General features: G+C 43.2%; 1 protein-coding gene across 3 annotated transcripts in view; it reads right to left on the minus strand.

The window, feature by feature from the left end:
* LOC149284543 (polypyrimidine tract-binding protein 1) overlaps window positions 1-19,959 on the minus strand; it is a 43,445-nt gene that overhangs the window by 14,551 nt on the left and 8,935 nt on the right. For 2 of the 3 annotated variants that reach the window (XM_089496566.1, XM_089496565.1), the window contains exons 2-8: window positions 19,905-19,935; window positions 7,054-7,129; window positions 4,698-4,870; window positions 2,994-3,140; window positions 2,379-2,549; window positions 2,091-2,201; window positions 260-434 (exon numbers count right to left, since the gene is read on the minus strand). In XM_089496566.1, the coding sequence (XP_089352692.1) occupies window positions 260-434; window positions 2,091-2,201; window positions 2,379-2,549; window positions 2,994-3,140; window positions 4,698-4,870; window positions 7,054-7,129; window positions 19,905-19,935 (884 nt within the window). The remainder of the gene's footprint in view (window positions 1-259; window positions 435-2,090; window positions 2,202-2,378; window positions 2,550-2,993; window positions 3,141-4,697; window positions 4,871-7,053; window positions 7,130-19,904; window positions 19,936-19,959) is intronic. The other variant, XM_089496567.1, reaches the window with a different exon arrangement.

A 19,959-nucleotide genomic window follows, 5' to 3' on the forward strand; every position in this document is an offset into this window, starting at 1 on the left:
GCCCTCAAACCCATGCCTTTGGGGCAAGGCAACACCATTGTTGTACAGACCTACCATTACAAGTAAATTAGGAAAGAAGCCTACATTAGCACTTCATGTATGTTTTCTTGCAGTCAACCTACAAGAAAGGCCATTATCACGCAACAAAAGGAAGAAGTCACAAGTGCCTCGCCCAGGGCCCACCAGTGAATTCACAGCTAAGGGAAAAGGCTGAAACATGACTCCTGTTGATTCACTGGGCATTCTTTCAGTCCCTTACCAAAAGCAGCTGCCATAGTCTGGTCAAGGGAAGGCTGGCTATCTCCGGAGGGCAGGTCTGGCCGAGTATAGTCTCTGCTTTTGTCATTGTTGTACTTCACATTAAGGCTCGTGAGCTTGGAGAAGTCAATGCGGAGGGTGCAGCAGGCATTGTATATGTTCTGTCCATCGAGAGACTGCAAGGAGAGAGAGCAGACCTCTCAATTATGAATCCAAGTTCATGAAGGTACTTTTGGGAAATGTGTCTAGAATGTTCAAGGTGCATCTTTGTGGAAACATTTTAAAGGACTGGTCCTTTCAAGAACTGAGTGTGGGTGTCTGGTCTGTAAGGCCAGATGAGCATCCTATGTTTTGAGTTATGAGTGTTCAGTGGTTGTAAGCCTGGGGCTCGCTTGCCACCTCTCACCACCACAGGAATGACTGTTCTGCTATTTCTTCTACAGACCTTCCCTAACAACATAGGATGCGGAATGAGGAGGAAGAGAGCTTAAAGGAACACCTCTGCTCCAGGCTTCCATCTTTCAAATGCCTGTAAAAAACTACAGTGTCTCAATCTATTTCCATTCACTACAGTGAAAGTGTATTACTCTGACTATTACTTGAAAGTGGTGGTCTGTAGACCAGTGCTAGTCTACTATAAAGATTTCCAGGAAAAAAGCAAGCAGTTGTACTCACTGGTCATAAACATGGTGTTGGCCCCTGACACAACAGGGAGAAACACCTTGCTGGTCATCCCAAACTGTGCTACTGTACAGCAGGGCTTTACAGCTACCCAGTGCCCTCAAGACATGTTTGGGATTGCAGTGTCTGTTGAGCACAACACAGCAGGACTCTACATAATGTTCCTTGTTTTAAACTTCTCATGAGGAAATGGACAGAGGAAGTTAGAAGAAAGCAATAAAAGGACCCTTTGCCAACTCCAACTAGTCTGGGGGGGGTGTCTCCTTTTTCCTGAAACATACCTCCATAATGAAAAAGGTTTTTTCAACTTTACAATATGCCAAGGCTTCTGAACCAGGGCTACCTGGAACCCTAGCATTCCACAGGAGGTCACTAGGGATCTGCAAGAGGGGAAAAACAAAACCTACTCTTCCTCATACAATTACTCAGCATTTTGTAGAGTAGAAATGTGTGATAAGATTTCCAGGCCAACTTGCATAAGGGCAAAAGATAACTATTAAAAAATTAAGTAGGAAATCTTGAAAAGGAAATTATGGAAGTTTTGTCTGTCTATACTGCTGACATCCTTTATGGGCAGTGGGGCACTATAGCTGCAGCTTACTGATCACACTAATGTGCTGTAGATAAGGTTTTTACAGGGTTCAAGAGCTCTTCCAGGAAAACAAGGATGAGAAAGGCTCCAGAATGCAACCCTAATGCCTTCCCCAAAGGTGACTGCTATATGCCAGGCTAGGCAAGATTGTGCCCTCCAGGTATTTCAGACTTCCAACTCTTGCAATCCCCAGCTAACATTAGCAATGGTCAGGGATTATGGAAGCTAGAGTCAAACAACTGGAAAGTACAAGCTTTTGCCTCAGTGAGCCATTTTACCTTCTATCTACCCCATCATTTTTGGACCTGTGTTCCATCAACACTTTAATATTCCATGTCATAAACACAGTCACCTTAGGGTGGTATCCAAGTTATCAATCAAACTGCTAAGGATTGCATAATGGTTTCAGAAGAGTATTTGGCTATCTAAAGAATCCAAAAAGTATCCCAGACGATGCTTTCTATGTCTAATGTTGCTGTGAGTTTTACTGTGGTTGTCACTGCTATGTCCCTAAAGATTTGCTTCTTCCTAGGACCCATTTGCTGTGCTCTGGACTTACCAACTTGGCATGCTGGGCACTCATGGGGTCTGCATACTGCAGGAGGGCTTGGAACTGGTTGTTCTTTGTGAAGGTGATGATTTTCAGTACGGTGCCGAACTTGGAGAAAATCTGTATAAGTACAAACAAAACCAGTTGAGACAGTTACGTGGGAAAGGATAGGGGAAAAGTTTCAGTTGCATGCACAGGTGCTTTTGGTATGAGCAAGCTAAGTCAATCACAGAGGACAGTGATGCCACATGATGCTGTAATGGGGCCAATGAAAGAAACCCAGGGGTCTTCTCTCACCTGATGAAGGACATCCAAGGTGACAGGGTAGAAGAGGTTTTCCACAATGATTCTCAGGACTGGGCTCTGGCCAGCCATGGCCATGCCAGCATCCACAGCTGCGGCTGAGGCAGAGAGTGCCAAGTTTCCAGACTGAACTGAATTTACTGCTTGAAGGGCTGCTTGAGCACGCTGTGGACACAGACATTACAGCACATAAGCAGAGGAGCACAGATATACTGCCTTTAACACCATCCCATTTAAACTCTATTCAACAAAGCAGCAACTTTTTAAAGAGCTGTCAGTTCATCTGGGGCAGACACAACTCTAGCATTTTTTTCTTTAAAGCTACTCAAGAAAATAAGGGAGGTTTATCCAGGTGTCTATAAATTAGGACAGAGAGAGAAATGTTATTCAGTGCACAACCCCTTTATTAGCAATAGGTACAGGAGAGACCAGAAGTTATTATCTAAGTGGCTTTATCAGCAGTCCCTTCAAACCTGCACTCCTGTTTCCAATACAGAGGTCCAGAGGTTCACACTGGCTGATATTTTATGTTTCCCTCCTCAGCCAAGACTAAGAACTGGTACATGGATGAGACGATAGAGCTTTGGAATAACCTAAATTCCAACTCACTGCCTGGTTTGGAGAGTTATCTGTCTTAAGCTCTTTGTGGTTGGAGAACTGGATGTAGATGGACTGGCTGCGGAGCACAGGGGCGATTGTGGTGTAGTAGTTCACCATGGTGTTAGCAGCTTCCTCTGTATTCATTTCTATGAAAGCCTGGTAACAGATTACAAAGACACATGAAATATACACTGCGCTGCTCCAAGTGTTCCTAACTCAAATGCTGCAGCTGAATTTATGAATGAGCTGCTTCTACACACATCTTTAATCATAAGATGATAATCAGGAATATGCTACGTAAAGTATAAATAGGAGAGAACACACAGGAAAGAGAGACAGACAGCATTTTATAATGTCATGGTAAAACTAAGTCAATGAATTGTGCTTTCAAGTTCACTATGGTGTAAGTTTTGGAAATTAAACAGCTGGTGACCACTTACTTACTCTTCAGATCAATCTTCAAACTTGACGATTACTGTTAGTTTTTTCCTGTATTTTGATATTCATGAACAACTCATATCAGCCAACTTATCAGGCCTAAATTCCCTCAAAATTTTACAAGAATCCACAAACAATGTGTGATGATGGTCATTAACTTAAAATGTTACAGATGGTTACCACTATCTATGGGCCAGAATCAGAGATATGCCAAGAGGGGGAAGGTATGTGCTTACTCTGCTTCTTTGACAGTCAAGAGCAGGGGTCGGCAACCTACGGCCTTGGGACCGGCCCCAGCCCAGTCCTGCCACCGCTTCCGCGCCGCTCCGGGCGCCATTTTGAGTTCGGCCCCCCAGTTGTCTGAGGGACAACAACCCGGCCCCCGGCTCAAAAAGGTTGCCTACCCCTGGTCAAGAGGGTCAGCTCTTCTCAGTTAAGCCTGTGTGAAAGCATGGGCTTACGCATTCAAGAACACTGCTTTATAAGGACAGTTTTGAATGCCTTTTATACAGCTTTTTAAATAGTTATACTTTATACAGTTTTCTTATACAGTTGCCACCTCCACAGTAATTTCATCCCTGCATCTACACACTGCCATGTCTCATGTTTCAATTTGCATCTTATATGTGCTTAGAAACTTCACAAAGGTGGCCAGGTTCATCTTTTTAAGCAAGGGCAAGACAGGAGCTTCAACCTAGGGATAATAAACACCAAATGACCTGCTGATTCAAGCCTTATGCTCTCACTCAAACCCAACTACAGACCCAAGAAACCAATATATAGCATTCATGTTCTAGCATCCCAAATCAGGAATGCCACCTTCCTTTTTTGAATCAAGAACACTTAGAATAATGTTGTTAATTACAAAAGATAAGGTTCTGTGGAAGTTAATAATAGGTACAGTAAACGATTTTCATGTTTGGTATTCTAAATAAACTTTAGGATTGGTAAGAGAATGGTATAAAACTTAAAACTTTCCTCTCAAAGTGCCTCTATAAAGTAACTAATAAACTACTAACGGTTTATGCAATTATCTTATCAATTCTAAGTGGGTTTTTTTTCAGAGCAGGAAACACCAAAACCCTTTACTCTTATGAATTACCATTCAAACACTAGGGGACACTTAACAAATGACTTCCAGAAAACTGCTTTCAAAGATCCAAAGCGTATAAACAAATATATCTTGAAACTAAAGGTGGGAGGTTTTAGCAGATGAAACCATAAATGACCATGGATCCAGGAGCAACTTGCAGGTTCACGTGGGGGTACACATACCTGATTCTTCCCTTTGAGCATCAGGAGGTTTGTGACCTTGCCAAATGGAAGCCCCAAGGAAATAACTTCCGCCTCCGTGACGTCACTGGGCAGTTTACGGATGTGGATCACTCGTGATGGAACTCCTGGACTTCTGGTGTCACCTTTGAATTTTTTGCTGTCATTTCCATTGGCTAGAAAAAGAGTACAGGTTACACTCCTGATGGAAGTCCTACAAGACAAGGGAGGGGGCTTCTTGTACAGGGCATGCTGCATCAGTTCAGCTGCACCAGGACTTCAGTTTTTGCTGTGAGTGTGGACAAAGGGAATGGCATTAGACTCCCTTCTCTTTTACATTCCAATCTTATACTTCTGCCAGTAACTGATTAGAACCATTTGTATTAGACTGTCCAACTACGTCAGATTTGCCTAACAGGATACCAGAGAATTTAGTGATGCCTAACAATCCAAGAAGGTTCCACATTACACAAACCTGCAGCTAGGAATTGTCAAGGACAGAGGAGCCACCTTCCAATATCTGTACCAATTCCACAAATACAAAAGGTATGTGGAACTACTCTCTCCGCAATTTCAACACCAGCCCCGACTCTTGGCTTTTTGCCTCTCACACTCTTTGCTTTGTTCTAGTGTAATGTGTAGTTGGTTGGTGGAAGCAACATAACTGGGGCGGCTGATTGTATGCTGAGATGGATACCGACCACCTGAGAACACACACACCAGCAGGTCACACAAACCTTAGTGTAAAAACTTTTTAAAAAGTAAAAAATGTAATTGTTATAAACTTACATCTAATCAACACTATGATTTTTCCCTCCTCCAAAGGAGGCTGAGAAAGGGGATACTGTTCAGTAGTGTGTGCACATACCAGAGAAATAATGACCTGAAGGTCTGTAGTTAAAATTGCAGTTGTCTCCAATGCATTTTATTGTTTTTCCCAGACCTGACAGATGCCAGATGAGAGGTTGTGGATGAGCAGTATTCCTGGGGCTGGCCTGCATGTTACAACCACAAGGAGCTTTGCTGAAACAGCTTCCCTGGGCATGACATCCCTTCACAAGCCACTGCTGGGCTGCATAGCATGGTACCATTACACGATGTTTCTAAATGTCAGTGTTTTCCACCACAGCCCAAGGTGGAATTTAATGCAATTTGTCGCAGCAGTGACATAGGAGATGGGACCACAAAAACATGTGCTATTCCAAGCTGGTTCTATGTGGGCTGCAGCACAAACTCTGAAGTGATCCCCCTTCACAAAACAAGACTTTGAGATTTATTTATTTATTTAAATATTTCCACCCCACCCTTTATTGTGAGATATCAGGGCAACATACAACTAAATATAGATGGTTTTTAAAACAAGTCGAGATAAAAACAGAACAATTTAAATAGGATAAAAAACATTTTAAATAAATCACCGGGCTAAAGCAGCAACAATGGTTAAAACAGTCTCTAAGTGTACAATTTAAATAGTAATAAGATTAATCCCCAAAGATTTTAATGAAAAGCCAAGTTTTAACTGGCCACTTAAATGAGACCAATGCTGATGCCAACCAGTACCTATTCTAAGGAGATGGAGCAAGGTCTCCCCAGCAGATCTCACTCCTCAGGCAGGGATAGATAAAAAATGAGCCCAAGAAAACCATGAGTAATCACCCCAGCATACTACTCAGGACTTTGTGCAACACTCCTAGTGACAAACTCACACCACCAAGCTTTCAAATTTCCTGGCCACCTAGTTCTGAAGACTAAAGCCATTAAGATGTAAGATGCAAGATAATAAAGAAAAGCAAACATTTTTCAAAACCCCCCTCAATTTATTTGTAACTTGCCCTCTAGCTGGCCAATGCCAACCCAACAAGTCTTAACTGGTTTTGCAAAAGTCTCAGGAAAATGTAAAGTAAACACACTCTTGATAGCACTGGGCCACTAAATGTTCTCTGTGCACACTGGATATCAGAGTCACTGCACAGACGTTCTGGGGAGACACTGAGACAACCATGGGAGGTGGTGAGCAGGCTAAAAAAGCAAGCCCATCCCCAAGAGGCATTCTTCAGTTTCCAGGAATCAAGAAACACTCTGAGGCTAGCAGCAGTGTGACAAGAAATCCAGGAAAACCCACCCTTTATATGTAAGATTCGAAGAATTAAGGTACAGGGAATTTATGTCCTTTCCTAAATTGGAGAGGATATATGGTGACAGGTGTAGGACGCTCTGGGCAGACAGATTGGAGAAGAGTTGCATTCTTCTGGAACCATTCAGAAAGGTAGCAGTGGCAAAGCTGAATGGAGCAACCACTCAGGAGTCTAAGGAACTGGGGGCTTAGGAAGAACTAAATTATTTTGGCTGGCAATGTTACCTGCAGAAGCAGAGTTGCTGCTCATGATAAAAGGTCCGTTAGTGACACAAGTAGAGAAAAGTTCGTCAGATCCCCGCTGGAAGAGAAACAGAAAGAGGGAAAAAAGGTAAGTTGACAGCAATTTGCTAAATTCTACTCATGTACGGTGGAAACAGAAGAAATCTCCAGAACTGAAGTAGCAGAAAACTGAGCAGAAGGGTGGGACAAAGGAAGGAGGAAGGTATGATTTCTCAAACCCACCACTTGATTTGCCACATGAAATAGAATCAGCAGAAATGACACATTAAGAACTACACAAACAAGAGAGCAGTACTACTTCAGCAATGCCCATATAACTAACAGTGAAGCTTATTTTCCCAAGAGGAAGCTTGCTATACTAGGCATCTTCTTAGTTAGCAATGAAAGCCTATCAGCAAGTTTTGAATGCCATTGTGATATGTTTTCCATTAAACTCTGAGCTACCAAGCAAGAGAGTTTGCCCTCCAGGTAGCTGGCACTGCCCTGCTGGAACCTACAGCTGTTGATCTTTACAGAGATCCAATTTTTCAGTGTATCATGGCTGAGTGCCCACCTGAGACCAGGAAGCAAGAATGTCGCAGACATGCATTGTAAGAACAACAGGGAGACTGGACTGACTGCAAAGCCCTGCAAACTCACACAAGGAAGCTGTTCTGAACTCACTCCTGAATGTGAAATGAATACAGAGGGCACTGCAACTACAGGTTTGCCATAGACGTGTTTATCATTCAAGAAGGTTTTAGTTTTCAGAAAGCAGTGGTTCAGGCACAGAATAAAAGCACTAGTTCACTGGTGGTGCTCTAACTCCTTCCTCTGTGCAAGGTAAATAAGGCCTGACTTTGTGGTATGTGGATCAAATTAAAATCAGCAGTAGCAGCAGTTCAATCCACCCTGAAGGTAGTGAACTTCAGAATGGCAAAACATTTCAGGACACTGGTGTCATTAGGAAAAGACAACAAATAGACATCGCAGCGATGAAACTGGGTTTCTTTTCTGTGTATCTCTTTCTTCGGTGCAGAGTTTTCACACAGAGGACCTGTTGCAAAGCTACTAGTGATTGTCATTGGGAAAAATCAAGGTTCTTGTTGGAAGCAGCTTGAAAAAACCAGCACTTCAAGCTGCAGTCCAGTTACCAGTTTATGGCCACTTGCTGTGCTCATCCAGAAACCGAGAACAGTGGCCACACAAAACAGAAGCAAGACCAGAAGCAGTCATTTTCCAAGATATGCTTGCCCCCCAGCAGCAAAATGCAGTATACTGAACAAAACTGAGGTCCCAATCCACTCATAACTTCCATCTACAGTAGACCTAATGAATAAGCGTAGACTAAGAAATGGATTTAGTACAGTATCTCCATTCTGCTATTTTCAAGCATTGTATTGGTTACTCAAGGAAACAATCGCTCAATATGCTGCATATTTTGCTAAGTGTATTTTCCCTCCTCAGCTCTTCAGTTTTGTCACCAGCTGACCAAGCCATGTCTCACTACACAGCAAGGACAGGAAAGCTTCAGCACCTAGATCCACAGGACATCACAAAACACAAATGGCACCATTCCAAGGACCTTGGACTAGTTGCAGACATTTGATCCTATGGGATCATCCCAAACATACTGTATGTGAATACTTTACCCCTAGATCAACAGGAGAGAAACAAGATTTCCACCTTGAATGCTCCACAAATTATTTCTAAAAGCTATGTGACAAGTCGATTCTTCCGACCACCATCTTGAGGGGGAGAGAAGCCTGGCCTGAAAGACTAAGAGCCCTCCTTCCGAACACCATCTTGAGGGGGAGAGAGGCCTGTTATGCTTTATTTTGACTTTGTATTGTACTTCCTGTTGTACACTGCTTTGATCTAATTTGGAAAAGCAGTATATAAATAAATCATCATCATCATCATTATTATTATTATTATTATGTAAGACTATGTACAGCAGTGTACTCAAAGTGGTGGTCCATAGCCCAGTGCTGATGCACAAGTGTACAGGTGCTAGTCTACAATGAGTTTCCAGGAACTAAGTAACAGTTGTAGCCAATGCGCACAAATATACTACTGAAATATACTACTGATGTCTGGCATATTAGAAAATAAAATGACAGTTTCCCCTTATACACAGCACCAGACCATTCCTGGTTTCTTCTCCTCAGTACTTCTTTCAGGAATGAGCACTTTATGTCTGCTTAATACAGTGGTACCCCGGGATACGAATTGCTCGCGTTACGAAATTTCCGGGGTACGAAAAAGTTAGATAGGAAAAAACTGTTCCGGGTTACGAAGATTTTTTCGGGTTACGAAATTTTTTTCGGCGCGAAATTCAAATCTGAAAGCGCGGCTAGCGGGCGGCTAGCGGCTTTCCAGAGCCTTTTCGGGTTGCGAAATTTATCGGGTTACGAACGGCGCCGCGGAACGAATTAATTTCGTAACCCGAGGTAGCACTGTACTATTCAATTCCAATATTTTTTCTGGATTAATGGTACTTTATTTAACAAACATATTTTAAATACAAACCATTCACGTAACGTAACATGTTCTTAAAAGTGATGTCCAGTTTATAAAGGGTATTTATTTATTTATTCTAAAAATTTCTGGGCCTTTCCTAGGCGAAAAACCCTGTAAATATGGTTCTTTACCATGGCTTCAAAATGTCTGAAAATTTAACATGACCACTAGGCATCTGAGTTTATTTCATGCACCAAGTGGAGTGATAAGAACTATTAAGGTTTAACTGCCAATGGGAAAAAGCAAGCATCTTGGCATTTATAACACCTGCATTCAGTGAATGTAACTACAGTACATTCATAGAATGCAGTGAAGTCCAACTGCTTTCTGCCAGCACTCTTGAAGGATATGCCCATCCATCCTGTTTAAAGACCTCCAACATCCTCCAAGGTAGTCCCTTCTACTGTCAAACAGCTACTATTACAGTAAAAGACGAAGAATTAGAAAAACATTTATAATATTTAGGTGAAATCTCTTTTCTTGTAATTTGAATCCACAACTTCATGTTCTAGTCTCTGGAGCAGCAAAAAAGCTTGCTCCTTCTTCTGTATGATATCTCTTCATATGTTTAAAGATGGCTTTATTGTTATCACCTTTCAGTCTTCACAACTCTCTCGGTCATTCCTCATGAGGCTTGGTTTCCAGCCCTTCAGTCTTCTCTCTCTGGATACGTTTCAGCTTCTTAATATCCTTCTTCAACAGTGGTGCCCAAAACTGGACACAGTATTATACATGAGGTCTGACCAAAGCATAACAGACTGGGAGTATGGCTTCCCTTGGTCTGGACACTACACTTCTGGCGATGCAGCCCAGAACTACATTGGCATAATTTTACTTCCGCGTATGGTAAAGATGCTCTGTAGCTACAAAGCTTATGACTTAATAGACATGACATTTAGTTAGAGGCTGTTAACTGAACCAGTTCCATGCCCCCTCTTGACTGGAGATGAACTCTGCGACATCAAAGGCCACCCAAAAGGCAGCATTCCAGCCCAGACCAAGGATAATTCAGCCATGCCCACAACTCCTTTTGTTGTTGGCTTGTAACGCTAAAATGTTTGTTGGTAATAATGTGCTTCTAGATTTGGTCCCTGGCATTAAGGTAATTAAAAATAATTTGCTCCACTTAATAAATACGCCCAGGACAAGTATGCACATTAAGCAAAGTGATGCATTCAAGCTTAAAGTAAAACCAAGCAACTGCTGAAGTCTTTAACTTCAGAGGAGGCTGCAGTATCAACAAGGACACCAAAACCACCATTGTGCAAGGCTGATATTGGTGAAGGTCCTGCTCAATCCATTTTCACAGGAATCCTAGAAGCTAGTTTTATTTACTACAGTGGGCCCTCAGTACCCACTGGGGTTTGGTTTCAGGGGCCCCTGTGGATACTAGAATCTGTGAATGCTCAAATCCCATTATATAATGCAGTTGTAAAATGCTGTCCCTTGTATAAAGTGGCAAACTCAAGTTCTGCTTTTGGGATATTTTTTGTGAATATTTCCAAGCCATGGATACAGAGGGCCGACTGTATTTTCAATGCTCCCAAAAGATGCCTGCACAGTGTTTGTAATAGTACAGATGGATCTAAGAAATCCAAGACCAATAGGTTTCATGGGCACTTAATGTCATGACAAGCACAAACCTGAAATCTCACTTTCTCCAGGAATCCCTGCTTATGAGTAAATGGAACCTGATGTTTTCCCAGCCCTTGATATGACAGGGGTTTTAAATCAGAAAGCATTGCCCTGATACTGCTAGTGTTCAGCAATACAATTATTTTGTCCCAGATTTCCCAAGAGGCCACACAACAGGGCTCTGTTAAAACTGCTCCTCCTCTCAAGACTCTTTCCTATGGAATGCAGTAAAAACAATGGCCTGTTACAGACTGCCAAAATAAAGCTGCTTCGGGTCTCTTTGGAGGTATGCTATTTAAATGATGCGTGGGTCCTAAGAGTCTGGAGGTCGCGCCAAAGCCACACTCCATTCCTAAGCACTGGAGGGCAGCTTTGGTGCAGCTTCCGGATTCTTAGGGTGCATGCATCATTTAAACAGCATACCTCCAAAGAGACCCGAAGCAGCTTTATCTTGGCAGTCTGTAACAGGCCAATGGTTAACAACTTAGACCAGAGTGCTACCTCTGAGGACTATGATGCACCTGCAATTCCAAAGATTTCCTGTTATGAAAGAATTCATTAAGTACCCTCATCTCCCAAAAGGTAATTACTTTTGGGAGTAATTTATTATCTGCAACATGCAGATTTAGCAAGCCAAGCAAGTTCCAGGTTAAGTGGATCCCTAAGTATGTTGGTTTGGGTTGTTTTCCCCCCCAAAGTTAACACCAAAGAGCCTACCAACAATCCTGCTTCAATTCTGAGAGGAAGGGGAAAAAATTCTTTGGGGTGGGGGAAGCCCAGACTGTCATGCTGGCCAAGTGTCCCTAATGCTGTAGGGACCCAATGGAGATCATTTATTCACAAATACTTACAAACTGCTTTGAGCTTAACATTGCAAAGTGCAACACAGTACGTGCAATCCACTGAAACAGGAATACAGTATTTATGTTGGCCGGTTGGCAGGCTAGCCCAGGCAGGAAAGGGTTGCAAAAGCAGACAGTTTTTCAGCGTACACCTAAAATTAGAAAAATGCTGGAACATTTCAATTTTCTAAAATTATTCCACCTAATGGGAGCCACACAGCTGATCAAGTTAGCTCTGCATCACAGGTCTGATCTAAGTACAGTCATCCCTCCATATTTGCAGCTTTGATATTTGTGGCTTTGATTATTGACGGATTTCATTAATATGTTCTCTCTAGGACTGTCTAGGTCCTCCAGTGCAACTCTGCGGTCAACTTTAACTAAAAGTTGCACTGAAAGACCATTTGTAGCTACTCCAGTGCCATTCTATGGCCAGTGTATATTGGACATTGACCACAGAGTTGCCCTGGAGGACCTAGAGATTCCTAGACAGGTGTCCTGTCAGGTAAAAACAGTGTTTTTGTTATTTGTGGTTTTTCCATATTCACAGGGGTCTTGTTCCCCTAACCCTAGCCAATATGGAGGGACAACTGTACTTCTGGCATGTCTCACAGAAAACTGAAAGACAGTGGATCAGACTTTACCCCAAACCATGGTCTGGCACTAGGCTTAATTTAGATGCTAAATCGTATCACAATATTTCAAGAGGCAGAATGCCCAATGAAGCTGAACAACTGATAGTGAAGAAAACTGGGGACATCAACACAGGAGTGCAATATTAACTCCAGACCTAAATGTTCTTTATGTTGGGTTATAGAGCAAATGAGCTACTTCTGATTGATTCTGAAAATGTTGTCCTTGACTTGAGAAAAGGGCAGTAACATAAATATCCCTGTTGCGACCTCCCCTCCCTTGCTTATATAGCCACCCCGGACAACCCATAAAATGTGCCTGCCCTTTGAATGGCTCGCAGGGCTGTGGCTATTGCAAACAGCTCAGAGTTCAGCATAAAGCAAAGGTATGCAGTCATTCTAGTCTGATGGGGCAATTCCACGCCCAAACTAACTGCTGCCAGCACTAATAAAGCACCACACAATCCCTAGCTGGCAAGCTTTAAAACATTTCTTAGAAACAGGAAAATTCATGTACTGTAGGGAAGGTTTCAAGCTCAGTTCTAGTTCAACATTTCCCTATTAACTTATGCTAGTTAAGTAACAAAACAAGGTCTCTCCCCAATTCAATGACCTTTTGGCATTGCCTGGAATATCAAATTCCACCACCAGTTACAAAAATGGTAAGTGAAGAGCAAGCATTGGGGGCACTCATGATGGGAAATCACAAGCAACATAGTAGTATGATTCAGAATAGCTCAAGAGTTATTGAGCACAAAGGAATTTGCACATTGGAATAAAGTGGTGTCAAAATGCTTTTTTAAATTCTTTGGGGACCAAATTTTATCCAACTTGTACATGTTATACTTTACACTGAGAGCCAGCATGAAGCAGTGGTTAGATGGATGGACTAGAGCTGGCATCAGATCCTGTTTAATCTTGGAAGCTAAGCAGGGTCAGCTCTGGTTAGTACTTGGATGCGAGACCAACAACAAATCCTAGGTTTTCTAGGCGATATTGTAGAGAAAGGAACTGGCAAAACCAACCCGGAGGATTCCTTGCCTGAGAAAACCTTAGGAAATGCATGGTTCACCATGAGAACTGAAGGCACACACACCCTCGCCCCATGTCATATCTCAATCGTCTCTTCTGAAAGTGTAACATGCCCATCTCCCTAAACTTGTTCTTCAAGAGACTTTGTTTCCAGACCTTTGATCATCTTGGTTGCCCTTCTGTGGACACATTCCAGCTTGTCAATATCCTTCTTGAATTGTGGTGTCTAAAACTAGACACAATATTCCAGGCAACGTCTGACCAAAATTGAATGGAGTGGCACTATGACTTCCCTTGATCTGAATACCACACTCCACTTAATGCAGACTAGAACTTTACTGGCTTTTTTGGCTACTGCAGCTTCCCTGCGTGGTCCAAACTGGGTGGTGGAAATTCTCTTTCTGTTTCTTGGGCCTTCGTTAAATTTAGAGATCAAGGTTTCTTTTTTATGAAGCAGGAATATCTGAAGCCATGCTTTGAGGGATGGGGGAAAAGAGGGATGCGTATACAAAGAGTTCAACACACAGCAGCTAAGATGCACTGTACAACATGCTAGTCCATGCTGTAAATACAAGATTTTGTCAAGTGCCCCTTCTTTCCAAAGAAAACAGCCATCCAGAAAAGTTCAAACCTCGAGGGCAAGTTTAGACAGGACACTCAAGTGTACAGAAAAAAGTGTGTTCTGTACTTGATAACTGTAGAGCCTCCTGCGAGATGTACTTGTGAGTGAAGGGAGTGCTTAAAAAGGAGGCCATGGTTGGGGGCCTTTCCACCTCACACAGATACTGAAAGACATTCCTGATCAAATTTCTTCCTTTAAATCTGTTTAGATGGCAGTCATTTTGATGACAAATCTAGGTCATTCTTCCCCAGCTTAATGGCCTCCAGATGTGCTAGGTTGCACTTAGCATGATCTCAGTGTCCCATACATCTGGAAGGTATAAAATTGAGGCAGGCAGATCTGTGCGCCTTCTCACAGCGCATGCTTGCCACTGGCATTTCACTCTGACATAATGTTGGTGATACAACAACCTGACAGTAGCTGCGCATGCTCAGCTGGCTGTCAGCTGGGCGAGTGTACTGAAGGAGGACTTGATTCCACAAATCTGGGAACCTAGAAAGTGTATCTGTGTTTGGACCTCTCCTATCTCAACATTACTTAGGTAAAGTAAGACTGCTTTGCACTTATGACCGATCTATCTAACTCATCAGCGTGTTATTAGACTGGGCCATTTGATACATTATATCTGTTTTAGAGATAACTTCCTCTTGATTGTTATACAGTGGACCCTCGCCTTATGCGCGAGGGGGGGGCTGTTCCAGACTTCCCCCACACGAAAGGCGAATTCTGCCTATGCTCAAGCCCCGTTATACTGAATGGAGCTTGTGCACATGGCGGTGTGGTGCAGGCATGCACACCATTCAAACGATTACAGCATGGCTTCCATGTAAACCGGAAGCTGTGTATGGTGCGCCCACTAACAGGCGGGCGCATTGTGCTTCCAAACAAATGCAGGATTTTATTTACTGCTCTGCCAGTAGAAGGCCCTTATGTACTTTGACACATTACCAGCATATCCAGTTGGAACAGTTTCCTCTATGTTGATACAGAACCAAACAGGAAGGATGGAGAGGCAAACAACATTCCACAGAAAAAGCAACATTTCTCATCTCAAGTAATCAAGCTGTCTGATTCTGATGTATGTTTTCCAGCCTTTTGTACACAAAATGGGCCTGAAGCTGTTTTTATTTACTATGCAAGGCCAAAAAATCTCTCCCACAGGATAAATAAGACTACAGTGCACAAGGCAGACTGAAGTAAGCATTAGAAAGATTTAAGATTGTTTGAAAAGAACAGTAAATTGGGGGTAGATCTAGAAATTCAGATGATGGAGTATCAGGCTGAACTATCTTCAGGCTGTAGGCTACGATTTCCTTCAAAATCTCCCTTATATACATCTGAATGTGTCCTTACATGAGAAACATACAAAGCAGAGAGCCAGCAAATCAGGAAGAGTTCAAGCCTCTTCCTCTCTCTACAGAGGGGAAAAAGGCTTTATTTTACATAAAGGGACTTTAGTTAATACAGTCAGCCCTTCTTATACATGGATTTGTTATACACGGATTCAAGCATCTGCGGTTTGAAAACATTCAAAAAAGTATAAATTTCAAATATCAAACCTTGATTTCCTATTTTTTATAAGGGACACCATTTTGCTATGTCATTATATTTAATAGGACTTGAGTATCCACGGATTTTGTGATCCATGGGGGATTTTGGAGCCAAACCCCAGCGTATAACAAGGGTCCACTGTATTGAAAAACACCCCCCTTTCAAATTAGAGAATCACTTTTGGCCACCATCCCACGCTTCAAGTGTAGATTCAGGCTCAAATATTAGCATAGATGTTTTTGTTCAGCTGTCTTGGCCAAACAGAGCAATCTGCTCTTATCAAGGATTTCAGTGTTAAGCTGCCATTGAAAAATCAAGAAAGGGATGTTTTACAGAGAACAGACCTAGGGTTCCCTGGTATCTAGGGCAATGCTAGCTGCATTCTCTGCATGCCTCCCTTCTTGCCAGACAGGGAGAGAAAGTTAGTCAATCTTCCTTTGTGTCTGCACATGTGGCACACATATGCAGACCCAGCCTGCTCAGGCAAGCCCACTCAGAGCAGCTTGTTACAGCCTTTCAACTGAAGATGCAAGTCAAGGGCTGGAATTTCTTCACTTGCATTCTTGGCCCGGGGCCTGAAGCCATAATTGCAGTTCCCATGGCAAAGATCTTGGCCAGCAGACAAAACCAGGTCTATCCAGCCAGGAAGAGCGAATGGCTCTTCGCTAACAAGGCTCCCAGGCAGACTACAATGAAACACATTACAAAGCCCTGTAGTAATACACAGAAATTCCAATCTCTTTATCTATTACAGAACGATCCTGAACTTTTATTCTACATGTACAGTGGTACCCCGGGATACGAATTGCTCGCGTTACGAAATTTCCGGGGTACGAAAAAGTTAGATAGGAAAAAACTGTTCCGGGTTACGAAGATTTTTTCGGGTTACGAAATTTTTTTCGGCGCGAAATTCAAATCTGAAAGCGCGGCTAGCGGGCGGCTAGCGGCTTTCCAGCGCCTTTTCGGGTTGCGAAATTTATCGGGTTACGAACGGCGCCGCGGAACGAATTAATTTCGTAACCCGAGGTAGCACTGTATGTTGTTGTTGTATGCCTAATAAAGGTTGACTGACTACTACAGAACACTGGACACAATTTTCAGCCCAGGCATTGTATTTAAAGAGAAAAATATTTCTACTGCCTTAACTTTATTTCTCAGTGACAGAATAATGGAGAAAATTGAGACATGAGTCTCAAATATCTAAGCCAGGGGTAGGCAACCTGCGGCCCGTGGGCCGGATCCGGCCCGCCAAGGCCTTCCAAGCGGCCCCCGAGCAGTCCTGCCGCCGATTGCCGCCGATTCCCCGTTTTTCGCCGCTCCAGGCGCCATTTTGTTTTTCAAAATGGCGGCCGAAATCTCACATGACCTCAGGATGTCAAAGGTCACACAAGATTCCGGTCGCCATTTTGAAAAACAAAATGGCGGCGCCCATGTAGGAGGCCTGGTGCAGCCCCTGGAGCACTCCAACAGGGCTCCAGGAGCTGCAGTAGGCCTGCAGCAGGCTCCACCTTGCTCTCTGCCCTCCTCCTCCTCCTCCCTAAGAGCAGGGAAAGGAGGAGGAGGAAGCAGAAGGAGTGCAGAGAAAGGGAGCCAGAGCGGCAGCTGCAGCCACAGCAAGGCCAGAGGTCGGTTCATTGGGGGAGGGGGTTAGCTGGGTGTTCTTTCTGCAAACTTCCCTCTCAGCACCCTGTGGATTTTCTGGGTTGAAACTGTGTGCATGCTTGCTGCAGTTTATTTTCAGTTGCATTGTAGTAATTTCCTTGCTTGTAACTTTATTCTTAGTATTATTTATTATTATTACCACTTGCCCTGGGTGTTCTTTGTGCAAAATCCCCTCTCAATGAGAAAGAGCAGGAGGAGAAAGAGGAGGAGGAGTGTGACTTTCCAAAGTGCATTTCTGTGTATTTTTGGTGCATTTATTGCTGAAAGGTCTGCTGTAACAATGATAGTAGTGGAGGTGGTGATGATGATGATGCTTCGGTGGAAGCTCTGCCCCATAGGGTGGAAGCTCCACCCCTGGCATGTGGCTCCGCCCCTGGAGGGTAGAAGCTCCACCCCCAGCATGCAGCTCCGCCCCTGGAGGGTGGAAGCCCCACCCCTGGCATGCGGCTCCACCCCCGGAGGGTGAAGCTCCACCCCCCGTCTTCGGCCCCCCAGTTGTCTGAGGGACAGCAACCTGGCCCCCGGCTCAAAAAGGTTGCCTACCCCTGGTCTAGACCAGGGGTAGGCAACCTGCAGCCCGCGGGCTGAATGCGGCCCGGCGAGGCCTTGGGACCGGCCCCAGCCCAGTCCTGCCGCCAATTGCCGCCGGGGCCTTTGGCCTCTCGCGCACAGGGGCAATTGTCTATAGAAGCCTCAGAAACATGCATTTATATTAACATTTTTTAAAAAATCAGCAATTTTTTTCACATGTCCTCCACTTTTTTAAAAAAAGTGTCCACCATTTGAAAATTTTGTCCTACATTTGTCCCAGTTTATTTATTTAAATTTTTTAAAAATTATTTAATTAATTATTTTTTGCTTCGGCCCCCCAGTTGTCTGAGGGACAGCAACCCGGCCCCCGGCTCAAAAAGGTTGCCTACCCCTGATCTAAGCAGTTGGAAAGTTTTGGTTTCTTCGAGGCTTCAGTAAGCCTGTCCTCAAAATCGGCTGCATCCTCTGCACCCCAACATCACTCCCAATCATATTTTCTTTCCATACAGATCTTGCTTGCCTCCCTTCTTTCTCTTCTGGTTTAAAAACAGTTCCTTTTGCCTTCAGGTGCAACTTAAAACTAAAAGAACTTTCAGTTCTTTCATTTAAGAAACTCTTATGACTCAGAATTAAAAAGGAGAGACTTAAAAAATACAGCAATAACATAGGAAGTAAGCTGTACCCTCTTAACTAGATGTTAATTTTGATGCATCCTACTCATCTTTACACTTCTGTCAAGTTATGTTTTGCCTTTTAACGACGGCCAGGATCCAAAAGAGTACTTCTGCTAAATCTTTACAAACTAAGTATCTCCTTTGGAAGACTAGAAAGTCTTTGGAGATGTTTTCCTGGTCATGTATGGTGGGAGAGGGTAAGAAAGTCCCTGTTTATCTAATGCTGGATAACAAAGCACACTTTCAGAGTCTGGCTTATACACCCATAATTAATTCATTATTTTGCTGATATTCACCAACACTGTTCTTTCACTGTTCAAGCAGAGCCCATCACTGATGCTCTCTAGAGACAAAAGTGTCTGCAGGAGGTCTCCATTTCAGGGCTATGATCAAACCAGCAGGATTAACAACTGCACTTTAGTACATTCCCAAGATGCCTGAAGGTTTTGAATTGCAAATCAACTGCCCAAGGGAGGCACATTAATATTTGATCAGAAAAGTAGAATCCATCTCCCCTCCACAAACATCTTAGGTATAGCATTGGCTTCATCTATGCTTTCCAAACGTCAAGCTTCAAAGTGCCTTCTTTCCACAAAGCTCTCTGCCCACTACAGAACATCCCCCAGAAGTACTTGGGGCACAGAACTTTCCTGTGGGCCTTCAGCTTTAGTTTGCACAGTGGATAGCTGCTGTATGACAGCTAATCCCGGAGTGCCCAGGTTTGTGTGGGGAAATGGGTAGGAGATGCACTAGCTTTTAAATTGTCTGACATTTAACTATTCTTCCGAGGTATCTCACTTTCCCTAGTTTTCAAAGACGTAGCAGTGTTAGTCTCTTGCAGCATAAAGAGGAAGGAAGGGGAGGGGAAAAAAGGGGGGGATGAATGTGGCAGCACCTTTAAGACTAACTAGTTTTATTAGTTTGTGCTGCCAATTTCCTTTTTCTCTCCTCCTTCCAGCCTATTGTTTAAAGTTTCCTTAGGACACAGTTTGAAAAGCAGTAGACCAGAGCTTCAACACAACACTAACATGGCAACTGCCTCGCCCCATGTGACTGAGTAAGACTATAGAACAGCTTGGTCCAGGAAGAATGAAAAGGGATATAATATATATTTGCTGAAGAAACAATAGAAAGAAAGAGAAACACCTACCTTTGTACCAACTGTTATATCTGGGACAATGCTGTAAGAGAAGGAGAGAAGTAAA

Source organism: Sceloporus occidentalis, unplaced genomic scaffold (genome assembly GCF_023333645.1).
Source record: "Sceloporus occidentalis isolate IW3139 unplaced genomic scaffold, rSceOcc1.0.p SCAF_91, whole genome shotgun sequence".
Lineage (NCBI taxonomy): Eukaryota > Metazoa > Chordata > Lepidosauria > Squamata > Phrynosomatidae > Sceloporus > Sceloporus occidentalis.